Source organism: Cyrtonyx montezumae, unplaced genomic scaffold (assembly GCF_038088225.1).
Source record: "Cyrtonyx montezumae isolate F1298 unplaced genomic scaffold, pur_monq_1.0 scaffold_7, whole genome shotgun sequence".
Classification (NCBI taxonomy): Eukaryota; Metazoa; Chordata; class Aves; order Galliformes; family Odontophoridae; genus Cyrtonyx; species Cyrtonyx montezumae.
Genome location: NW_027072078.1, coordinates 9,979,092 through 9,991,878, shown reverse-complemented (window position 1 = coordinate 9,991,878; position 12,787 = coordinate 9,979,092). Strand labels below are relative to the sequence as shown.

Genomic DNA, 12,787 nt, shown 5'->3' with positions numbered 1-12,787 from the left:
AAAAACAATTTATTTTTCATAAACTACTTCAAACGACCAAACAGAGCAGAAAAAAGCATGACCCGTTTGGTCAGGGCATGTTCACACAGTGTTTTATGTTGCACTGGAACAGCTGGTGGGATAGTTCTTGCATCACTTCCCTGACCCAGCTGCTCGCATCTCGGTTACTGAACTCTCATACTCTCAACATTAGTTTAAAATGGAAACTTTTTTTTTTTTTCTTAGAGGTCTTTTGTGGAAAGCAAACAGAAGACTACTCAGCTTTAACCTGTGGATGGGAACCCAAAGGATGCTGCTAGACTATTCTGATACCTTGGGATTTTCATACCTACCCTGGAAGGTGAGTGGGAACATCTCAGTGCCTGCTGTTTCCTCTAGCCAGAGAGCTCCCCTCAGTTCCATCCCCACACCTCTCTCTTCTTCCACAAGGCTGTAACACAGACAAGCACTACAGCTGCAGCCACATGCAGGATTTTCTTCTGCATTTGGAAAGTGGAGAACAATTTTATTAGTGACCCACAAAACAGCAGTAGCCTAGCCCAGACCTCTCTAAGTCATTTTTGTTTCCTCATTTCTGCAGCACTGGGTTACACACCCAGCACACAGTTCTCTGACCCATATCAGGCCTTCCTACACAGGCTGCTCCCCAGGCAAGCCACAGCCAGCTGCAGATAAACGTGAGACAAAAATCAAAATCATCCCTTAAATCACTGTTCCAGCAGCACTGGTTCTGCCCATCACATCCACTTCTCATGTGCCCCAGGAGATTCAAGGTATTTTTGGAGCGAATCCTGCTGCCTGAAACCGTGAAATCACCCTCTGTTCCCAAGTGCCCCTTCACTGTACCCAGATGTTTTTGTATCTTAGAATCACCTTCCCCTCTTATGTTCTGCACTTTACAAGAAGTTAAGTCTCAGATTTATTGAATGCATACATCGCCTGCTGCAGCAGCATGAGCTGGGACCACCACTCCCAGCCCCGCAGCAAGCAGGGGGAGGCAGGAAGTCTTTTTTGTTTCAAGGAGTTCCTTGAGTTAGTCTCCTGTGGGAGACTGTTGTCTGCCACTGTTGGACTGCTAAGAAGGCCAAGGAGGCTATGGCCTAATGTCTCAGTCTGAACAGACAGGCAGAAGAGATAGAACATTATAAAGGAAAGCTCTCTCCACGCATGCAATTACCCAATAACAATCTATTTTGGGAGATTAATCTCAAGAGGAGGAACACACAAAGCTCTCACCTTGTTCACTCTGGGAAGTTGTGTTATTCCTTTAAAAACAGGGAATAAAATCCATGAAAATGATACAGAAAGGAGAACAGCATGGTGCTTTAACTCATGCTGAGCTCAGGAGAGGGAGGGGAAGGTGTCAGTCCTGCTGGTCCAGTGTGAGAACTTTGATAAAAATATTGTCCCCGATGATTTAAGATTAGCCAGGTCCACCAACAGCTGGACTCATTTAGCCTCTCCTCTAGTGCCTCATGGCCAGACTCCTCCACACATACAAAAAGCAAAATGCAAGTAAAACCTCTGCATCCACTCTCCCTTCTGGGCCGTGGTGCCAAACACAGGCAGAGCTCACACTGCAGCCTTGTTGCAGGAAAGGGGCTGGCAGGGCCTCCCTGAGCCACTCACCCTGTCTTTTTTCAGGATATCTGCAGGAATATCTGTGAGGTGGCTACCTCTGCCACACTTGACCGGAGGTGTGGTTTAGTAGGTGTCCGACACACCAGTGAGTGGACAGCATACTCCTGAGCACTAAAGGATGTCATGCCCTCAGGAGAGGAGAGCAGGTCGGAGCTCAGCCCTCATGGCACACGCTGGCTTTCCATGTCCTCACCAGCAGGAGAGGACTTGGTAGACACTGGTGGTACAAGACAACCCAAACAGTGTTGGATCTTCTCCTGAGAGCACCAGCACACTCAAAGGAGTTTTAAAAATATCTATAACCTAACCCATACTTAGGACTAATTATTTTTCCCTTCCTATCTTACAGATGAGAGAATGACACAGAAAAAATACATACTGTAAAGAGTATGAACTAGGTGGCTGAGTGAGAACATGAAACAAGGTAAATTCACACCTATACTCTCTCTAGCAGACACCTCTCTCCACTGAGAGCTCCCTGATTTCTCCTTGCCATCACGCGGTAAACAACAGCACACATCTGTATGCCCTTCCCTACTGGAACTTCCACAGAAGTAATTGCTGTGATAATATCTGTCCATTAAGGTGGGAAAACAGGGAAAACATACTGACATGGAGCAAGGGGGAGGTTGTACAACTCCAGTAAGCCAGGCATGTCACGAAACCCCTCCTGATGGGCCAGACAGTTCTTCACACATTGTTGCACCGATGCCGGATATTATCTTTCCATGTGTACTTCAAGGCTGAATTTTTATTATGGTGGCTTCACTTTTGCATCCTCTCCCAGTGACTTTGAAAGGTGCCCAGATGAAGGTAAGGTGAAACTTTGACACTGGCCTCTCTCTTCTTGCTGGAGGGAAGCATGGAGGCGCTCCAGTTGGCAATGTGGGATCAATCTGGCCTCACCAGCATAGCACTGTTCAGAGTTTTATCCTTGAGTGTAAGCACAGAAAGTCACACAGCATGAGCTTGGCACATTATATATAAATATTAAATGTTAAACATGACATGATAGGTATGTGTACTGCATGCTAGGGGATTTCTGTCTAGCCACCATCTTCTGATTCAGAATGAGTGCTGGGTTCTACATCTTCACAATTTCATCACAGAAAATATGCCCAGTTCTCCTATTCTGTACCAACCTTGACCTTCTGAGAGAGACGCCTTACGAAGACTGCCTCCTTCACAAGTGGTGACATTAGGTTAATTATTTCTATCCTCCCTAACTAATACTGAAGGTCAAGTACTGTTTGTCATATAAACACCACCCATGATGAAGTAAATAAGGTAACCCAGGAGGGCAAAAGGTGACCAGGCCCTGCAATCTGGGATTTACACAAAACACAAGACACTCCTCTCCAAACCTCACTGAAAGCTAAATACATTCATAGTCTAATAGAGGGATAAACAGAGGATTTAGGACTGCATCTGAGTAAGTACGTCAAGCTTTACTGAAATGGTATTTATAGCATCTGAGTTACAACCTTTGCAATAGTATAGTTCCAGTTGGAGCAGGATCTTCTCACAAGCAACTCACCCACTTCTAGTCTTACTGGTTACCTTCTGTCTTAAATCACTTTACAAACATGGGTCAAAGTTGTTTCATAGCTTTACTCTCTCAGAAATGTGCAACATGAACATAATAGTGTTATTAAGAAGTCAAAAATAACTTAACACAATAGCTATATAAGATTCTCCAATGGTCAAACTTTAAGCGATTACTTTTTGTTAAATTCAGAAAATTAGCATATTTGTTAATCAAATTAAGTTAAAAAGTAGCTTTTCAAAATAAAAGCAATGCTTTAAATAAATATAGTCTTCTTTATAACCATAAAACACTTAGTCCTGTTTAGGTAACACAAATACCACACTGAAGCACAGTACTTAAAACAGTTGAAATGAATGTTGTGAGCATATATGAACTGGACACTGGGAAGGACAAGAACGCATTCCTTTGTGACATTTTCTGTTTTCTTTCTACAGCAACACAATGAGTCCAATTCTCAGCTCTACCCTAAACACTTAACACATGCTAGGACATTTGTAACTGCTGCACATAAATGCTGGTACCCCATTTTTTTGCCAAGCTATTTATCTATACTACTATCCACAGTAGTTCTGCAGCTTTGTTTCAAATATCAAGCATGGCATGATTCTTAACCACCACAACATAAGGTCAGATCCTGCCCATTTTATCCAATTGACTTCAACAAGATCACTAAATAGAAGGCAAGCAAGGTCTGACCTCTCACACCTCTTCAATAAAGCTCACAGTATGTGGAATTTATAAAACCTTCCCTCCAAAACTGGCACCATGGTGTGTTTCAGAAGGACCTGAAGCTCACCTTCAGAGAATCACCAAAGAATATTCACAGCTCTCCTTGCAACTACAGGGCCGACTAGCTATTCATCACTATACAAGTTAAATATCTATGCCTATCAGAAAAGACTGTAGATGTCCTGCAGATCTACAAGGTAGCAATGATGTACTAGAATGAAATAAATCAGCTGGTTCTTAGGTTATTATGTGTTATTTGGATGTACCCAAAGAGCAGTTTGCTAAAATTCAGTGAAATGTACACCTGAAATCTAATCTTAATCTACTCAGCAATTCTGACCAATTAATATCTTCTCTATTTAAATTGTTCATTAAAAATCACATTCAGGATCTGCAGCAAACCACTGTTTTTGCCCTCACAAAAACAGGAGTTAATGACATCTGTTGATGCTTTTTGTCTGTTTAAACAATATAACAATAATATAACCTATAAATTAAATGATAAAAGCTGGAGAGTAAAATAAAGCACAAAAGCTGATACAAGTACTCTCTATTTGTTTTGATCTTCAGAATGAACAGGCCTATCCAAAGATGACAAAGGAATAAATTAGCAAGTGACTAATGTAATGCATGAAAGGGCATCTACAGGATTTGCATATGCGCACTCACGTGCACTTGCATACAGACAGCTTGGCTTCATTAGAAATCTTACTATCAGAGTTCAACTTAGATAAATTAACTGCATTAAAATACTGACACTGTGAGGATCTTAATACTATTAACACCCTGTACAGGGCGCTCCTGTGTGAATTTTTAAAAGCTTTAAAAAAATAGTTTAGAGCTATTGAAATCTGTGACAAACATGACAGCTCTGCCTCCTATCACAGCCTCCCATTTTCATCTCCTGTATCCTTCTCCTGTATTGCTTCTAGGCACCGTTTTGACTTTGCATCTGCATGCCCACTTCCAGTTTTGCTCAGTCCACAGGATAGGCACGCCAGCTGGATCTGTTTCATGTTCTCCAGGGCTTCATTCTTGGCATTCTTCAGGAGGTCTCCTTGGCCCTGAGAATGCACAGACAGAGAAAGTCAGGGATCACACACATCACTCAGAACCAAAGCAGGAGCAATACTTTGTCACTGGTTCAGTACCATGGAAAGTGAGACAAGTGCAGTCTCAAACCCCTTCTGCCCCCCTAAACAGCAGCCCCAGTGGAAAGGACTGAAGCCCTTTCTACAACTCAGCTTCACCAGGGAAGGCAGCAGCTGGTACAGTAAGTATGAATGCAACGGGAGCCAAACATCCCCCCCTCTCCCAGGACACCTCATGGGAGCTAATATGGACTGACTTAAGGAGTTCATTGCTCCCCAAAGCCCATTTCTACAGAGAAATGGATTATCTTCTTTCACAGTCAATAGCAAGGATCTGCCAGGGATGGGGTAGCAATGATATGCAGCACCTCGTGCCATTGATCCATCCTCACATGAATACTCACTGCATCAGATCCCAAGCAGCAACGACTATATGACCCCAGCCAGGGTCCCTTACAAATTGTGAGACCCCAGTTACTCATCCCTCCTTGTTCCTGTTTTTGCTTTCCAGCCCTTAGCAGAGCCAGGCAAAATCAGTTACAAGAAGTGTGACATCCTACAACACCACAGTAAATCCATTCTACCCACTCTGAGACCTTCGATCAGGCAAGTGGAAGCAAAGGACCATGTGAGTAAAAGCCTGTTTTTTGTCTTCTCAAGGCATGCAAAGGTGAGGTGACTAACCAGCTCAGTCTTGTAACTATCAAGAAAAACATGTTACATGAAATTTGTATTAAATGATTGGAGTTCAGAAATGCCAAAATGAATATTTATGTAATATTAGTATCTCAAGTGCCACGATGTAAAAAAGATTCTGATACTGGAGGATGCAAATAGGTAAAAGCTAGGAGATGTATCTGGTAATTAAAATTCAGCATCACCAAGAACCTGAGCTGCTCTTCTCCTAACGTCACCCCAAGTACAGCTTAAAGTACACCACTCTGCAGCTGTTCATGAGCATATTCAGAATACCCACGCTGGCTGAAATGTCGCATTCACGTCTCTGTGACCTAACCTGACCTCCTGCAACCATAGGTGCTCAGGGAGGTCTCACAGGAGGCAACAGATGCAAGAGCTGGGAAAAACTAGAAGGGCAACTAACACTGAACCTCCAGTTTTCAAAATAAATGAGATGTGTTGGGGGAAGTGCAGCGTGACAACTTCCAGAAGTAGGAGCATTTCAGCTTCCCCTTCCTCAGTAATGAGAGGCAGACTTTATCACACACTGATGACCACATTTCCCTTTCTACCAGTGCCTGGCACCGGGCTTGCACCACCTGAGCCTCTGTTAACAGTGTTCACAAGGACAACACAATGGTTGCTTGCAAGTCTCCCAGCACTGGTAAACACCACGTGGGAAACAACATCAGCCAGAGATGGCATCCTGCATCCGAGGAGGTTATTGCCTCATCTCCTGGTGACATGAATTTGTCCCTGTTGAACAATGCAAATCCCTTCCCAGATGATAAGAATCCAACTTAATGCTAGAATAACAAAGAGCACTGGGATGGAGAAAGCAGCTCTGTGCTATTTGGTGTGGAGCACTTTTGAACAGATTTGTATCTCGGCAGCATAACAGGTATGGGTACACAGACAAACAGCTTGGAACCCAGTGAGCAGATATGGCTTAAAAAAGAAACAAAACAAAATTTATGCAGCACACACTTCACATAAATGCATTCTTGCTCTTAGGATAAAGGCAGGTGGAAGGCAGGGATTCAAAAGCCCCCTATCTGTCTCTAGTGCTCAGCATGCCTCGCTCTCCCTGTTTACAAACGGAAGAGGAAGCAAACCAGTCCTATGCTGCACATCACAGCACAGCCAGAGAGCTCCAACAGCAGTATGACTAATGACACAGTAATGTTATCAAAGATGGTGGGAGACTCTCCACTACACAAATGCAGTTCTAAATAGTTTGGTTTTAGAATAAACAAGCCCACTTGCAGTGGGGCTGGGTGGTGGTTCTTTTGTTTTGTTTTGTTATGCATACAGGACTGCAGATACTGAAGTTTGCAGCAATAAGATGACAAATCAGTGTGATGATGCTTTACAGCCTTATCTTCTCTCAGCAAAAAAACTGGCACTATGTATTCATGCGCGGAACAGAAAAACCTCTAGCACAAAAAGCAATTCAAAATAGGCATTCCTACAGTACAAAGCACAACTACACCCCAAGCCTGGAAGAAACAGAGCAATAGAGAGGTAAAATAATGCTGATGATGACGACGATGGAGGCCCAGCACCCAGAAGCATCTGGCACCCCCTGTGTTGAAATGTCTGGGAAAAGATTTCTGGGGAAACTACTTGGGATTTGGTACACCCCTGTTTGAAGGAGGATGGGCTCAGTCCACCCTGACCGGATTCATATCTGAAGTCCTCAGAACCCAGGGGACTTCACAGCCAGTGTGACAGCACTCAGCCACCAGCTCTTCCTTATGCATATTCTGATTTCACATTTAAGTAACCAGGCAATTCAGATTACAGGTTTCATCCGAGGCAACACATGACATGTCTTCAGGTTCCAAGTTGAGAAAAACTTCTCCTGAGCATAATTTCAAGGTTTTGAAGACATATTTTGCAGTAATCTAAAAACAGAAATGGAATTAACGAAGCAGTGTAATTCCATTCATGTGCAGACCAAATGATTTGCACCTTGTTTCCTTGTGCTTTTTATTTTTAAACAGCTGGTTCATTTGAACAAGCTGAAGGAGAAGAAATGATTTTGAATGATCTGTCACAAACCAACCCCCCTCTGACAGAGCTGTGGTAATTCTAGAGATACAGTAAAAAAAAAAAAAAAAAAAAAAAAACCTGTGGCATGCTCTGTTTGAAAAGCCATCTGTTTGCTGTAAAACTGGCTGTGAACATAATCCACTTAAGAAAAACGTCAGCAAAATTGTGTTAACACCTTAACAAACTAAATACTGGATAGAAGCTGGAATAAACTTCAAAAGTAAGACTGTGTTGAAACAATCTTCATAAGTCAGTCACTGTGATAACCTCTGTGTGCAAAACAATCCTCTTTGCTCTTACAAAGCATCTCTCTTCAGACACAGATCACAACAGTGCATTTCAGCATCTATCCACCAATCTTCCTTCTGCTATTGATACCATCAGCCTTCCTAAACATGAATACTTGTGAGAAAGCTTAAACTGATTTGGCAGGACACAAAGCTAACCCAAAAGAGATTAAGCAAGGGTTGCACTTGAAGAAACAATCAAGAAGCCCTTTTTAATTTAGAGCTAGGGAACATTAAACATAAGGTTTCATACACCTAACTACAACAAGCCATGGAATCTCAATAAATTAACATTACTGGAAAAATAATGCAGCTTGTCAAGCAAGTGTGAGATTATGAGCTTTTTACCTTGACAAGACAACAGTACTGAGGAAACAGGGATAATCTAACAGTTTTAAGTACTGCTCAGTTCCAGTGACAACCTGTGAGAAGATTTAAGATGTGTGTGAGTAGCTGTAAATAGACACTGGCACAATGGCCACAGCTGTATTTTCTCGACATTGTTATTATTTAAAATTCTTACCAAATCAAACTCCTACATTTTTATGATCAAGACCACAGCTTGTATCCAGCTAAAAGCCAGAGTCTGAGGCTGGAGAAATGAAAAGAAAACGTGGTTTAGGTAAGGAGCACCATTTTGTGTTCGATTCCACAATGCTTTGTTGTTTGTTTTTTTAATATGATGCACATTATTTCCTATGAATATAAATATACAGGCATAGGTACGTATATTAATTATTATTATTTCTATTCCCATGCTTTCCAGGAAATACCTTTTGGCCTTTATGTCATGATGCACTGCTAGCTTTAGGCTCCTGCTATTACTGAAGCTCAGATGGTCACAAAGGTGGGACATGAACCCCCAAGGCTGCAGCTGCTCCCACCAGCACCAGGGGCTGCAGCAGGACCCTGGGGGTCACAGTCCAGCCTGGTCAGACACGGGCACCTTGCTTTGCCACCAGCCAAGCAGAAAAGCCTTGGTTGTGTTTTCAGGGGGGCTGAAATACTGGTTGTGAAGGCCATTTTGTAATCTGCTTCTTGTAAAAGCAGACAATGCTTATCTCCAGGCAGACACACTCCCTGACAGCATATTATGGGAGCTTTCCTTTTCATTCCACAGGGGCTGAGTACACAAAAAATAAATAACAAGAGTCTCTGTTCCTCCCCTGCTGTCCATGCCACATCACACTTGTGATATTACTGTTATTTTTTATCTTTTTCTCAAAGAAACAAGCTCTTTATTATTTAATCACAAAGCAACATCCCCACCCCAGAGTACTTGGCTGAAGAAGCCATACACAGCAAAATAGAACACAGCAAAATAGTGGCACTGATAATCAACTGAAGGACTTGGAAAGCAGAAATGCTGGAGTATGGTTGGGATATTCATTTACTCTGCGTGAAGGCTGCATTTACTGCAAGGAGTGCATTCTCAAAGTGTCATAGCGGGACTTTCATTGTGTTTAATATTAATAAGGAGGCACACAATTAAATGATCACACACGGCTTTGGAAGTGTAATCCTGAGGAGGAAATCATTAATGAAATGATTAGTCTGCTGTGTCAAAGTTATAAAGAGCAGATATTTTTCCAAGCCATCTTCAAAGTCAAATGTGGGAACAGCGGATATGAATTCGATTATGATACAACCAGGTTTCTGATCCAAAAAGACAGAAAGAGAAATAAGAGCTGACAGAACAGCCTCCTGCAGCACGGATCATTCAGAGGTATTTTTTTTACTCACAGACACAGACAACAGCCGTCCCCCTCAACCAGCCACCCCATGATTGCTCTGCCTCCTGGGAGGCCAGCAGGAGGAAACTGCCCAAGGCAGAAGGCAGAAACAGCTGTTGGGGGTGAGACAGAGAACGGCCACAGCAGAGAGACTTCCTTCTTGTTCACACTTGATATCGCATGAATCTTGGAAAAGAAACCACAGCAGCAAGCAACACCAGCAGCCTCAAAAGCATACTCCCTTGCCAAGATGTGCAGCCCTGAGGCTGGTAAGTCCCAGCCGGCAACCTCCTGCCAGCAGCACCAAACTTAGGACAAGAGTGTGAAGAGCTCACAGGTGACTGAAAATACAGTTTCGCAAAGCAGCCTCTCCTTTTGCAATTTTATGAGTGAGAAAACAGCCCTAGCATTACTCCAGGTGGTTGGTAAAATTCACATGAGCAGCAGCGACTTGTACAAAACCAGCAGTTCCCTGTACCTCCAGAAGGGGCTCTCAGCAGTTCAAGAGAAAGTTGGTAGGAGTCGGGACCTTGGCCCCTGCACAGTGCCTTTCTGCCCCCAGCCCGACCTGAGCACTCAGCACGTTCATCTTCAAGTCACGTATCTATGGAACGCTGACCATGGTCAAGGGTTGGGCAACCCTCTTAAAACAGCCAATGACTTTGCAAGTGCAAACTGGTACTCTGCACTGGTGGAGCTTGATGCTAAAACTCCAAAGGTCTGAATTGGAAGTAATGATTAAACAAACGATCTCAAGATAGTCTGTAAAGGCATTAAGCATTAGCCTGGCTGGTTTTCTAGCAGGCTGGTGACAGACCATTGCAACGGTGGTGCAATTAAAATCTGAACAATGGTGCTGGATACCAAGAAGCAGCTCCTTTGCCACTGCAGTGGGCAAGGCTCTATAATTCACTACAAAACTGCCAGTCCACAACTTGTGTCTTTCCAAATTGCGCAACACAGTCAATTGCAGACTTTGAGCACAGCCTGGGAGGTGAAAATGGGCAAAACTCCACTGTGACATAAGGAAAACCAAGGAAAATAAATAAATAAAAAGCAATGCGATCTGCAAAAAAAGCAAATACTTAGAAAAACTTCCACTTTTGGCTGCTGGCCTCTCCAGCATGAGGATATCACTGCCTGTGTAGCCACAGCAGCTTGGGAAAGACAGTCGGTGTTTGTAATTCTCTTACATGATTTGCTTAATGCAATGAAGGAGAAGGCCCTATGAGGCCAGCTTGCCACACAGTCAAGTGCCCTCCCAAACACTGCTGGCCCTGGACCAAAGCCTGAGAAGGAATTAACATCAGGCATTTTCTTGAACGACTAAGTGGCAAAAGCTGTAACGTTCCCTATTGATCTTTAAACAGAGCTCTCCATTGAGATCTATGGCCTCTTGCAAATCTATGGCACTGTACAGCTACTAGCCTACTCCTTCATGCTAACATTTTATGTATAAAAATGGTGGACATTTATTGCCATTTTTTAAAAAATGTCCCTTGGTTCTCTCTCATCTGGGCATTTCAATTAAATTACCTTATATGAGGCTGTCAGAAGCAATGAATGTGAGCACTGTCTGTCTGGAACGGTGCTGCAGCAGGAATTTGGTTTCAGAAATGATGGCATTAATTTGAAGTTAGCAATATGCTGAGCAGTTCAACTGTTTGAGTGTCTCCCAGGCACTGCCTCACGCAGACAGCTTCCTTACTCTTACACAAATGCATGCACTCGGGCTGTCAGGCCATCCCTGCTCAGAGCCTGCCTTATTTCTGGTGATAACTTGAAACTGAAGGGCTGGCTGGAAGCCCAGGAGTCCACAATCAATACCAAGAAAACCTCATATCATTAAATAAATTGGAGCATTATTTATTTTAGATACATGGTCTTGGGATGAAAGTAAGCCATAAGTCTAGACTTGCATTGGTCCTCCTTTGCTCACAAAAGCAAACTCCCCACACGTACTAGTGGCAGCTAGTAACTCTAGTAAAATCTGCAGAGAGCCAGCAAAATAAATAAAAAAAGGGGAAAAAACGAGGCCCCAAGGGCAGACTTTTCTTGCATTTCATTTTTCTAAGAAAAAGGATCAGATGCGGGAAAATATACACTTTGCAGCCGTCAGAACACTTCTGCAAGACAAGCCCTGAACAAAACACTTGGCTGAAAATAGCTGTCACTCTCCACCTCCCTGCTCTCTGACGCCCTCTGCATTGTTGCACCGGCTGCAAACCACACAGTTAACGCTGAAATCATGTCCTTCATCACAAACATTGACATCAAAACTTCCATTAAGTTCATCAGGAACTGGAAAGGCTTTATTGGCCTTCCCACAGGTGGTTCTGTGTTGACTGAACAATGGGTACCTGTGCTGTTTTGACATTTGGTTTGTTTTGTGTTTGCTTTTTCAGGTTTTGGAAAGGAGGGTTTAAAAGGAGATGCAGCAGAAATAGTGCCTGCTTGCCTTAGCTCACTGCCAAAACCACTGCTAAGGGCAACAGACAGAAAAATACCTGCAGCTGTACATCCAGCTAACTGAAATGATCTCATTAAGGTGAAATGAGATAGGACCTGTCAGAGTGCAGTCTCTGGACAGGTAATGGAGCATACTTATATGCATATGGCACCTGCTCCTACAAACAGGATTGTAGGATTGTGCCTGATCGGCACAAGCTATTTCTTAGGATCTGTATGGTTTGCAGACCCACTGCTGTAATGTCTGACAAATATCATTCGCTGACTGGGGTGTGGGAATTGCAGAACCTGCCAGAGCACCACATTTCTACACAGGGGTCATGAAACCCTCTGTCTCCTTCACCTGAGGTGCTCTGGGTAGCCCATCTGTAACCTGCCCACAAGCAGCACAGATGACAAAGGATCTTACACTGAAGCAGAAAGCTGAAAAAACAAATGCCAAATCATATGAAAGGTAAGAGGGGGTGGAGGAGAACCTAATGGCTAGGAGGAAACAGGTTTGTAAAGACACCAGGGTAAATGCTGTGATCCACCTGATCCCTGTGTAGCTCAGAT

The 12,787-nt window shown here is 43.3% G+C and overlaps 1 protein-coding gene across 1 annotated transcript in view; it reads right to left on the bottom strand.

Moving 5' to 3' along the window:
• Nucleotides 1-2,868: 2,868 nt before the first annotated feature.
• PLCL1 (phospholipase C like 1 (inactive)) overlaps nt 2,869-12,787 on the bottom strand; it is a 185,362-nt gene continuing 175,443 nt past the window's right edge. Inside the window, exon 6 of the mRNA XM_065751389.1 lies at nt 2,869-4,983. Within this exon, the coding sequence (XP_065607461.1) occupies nt 4,801-4,983 (183 nt within the window). The 3' untranslated portion in view covers nt 2,869-4,800. The remainder of the gene's footprint in view (nt 4,984-12,787) is intronic.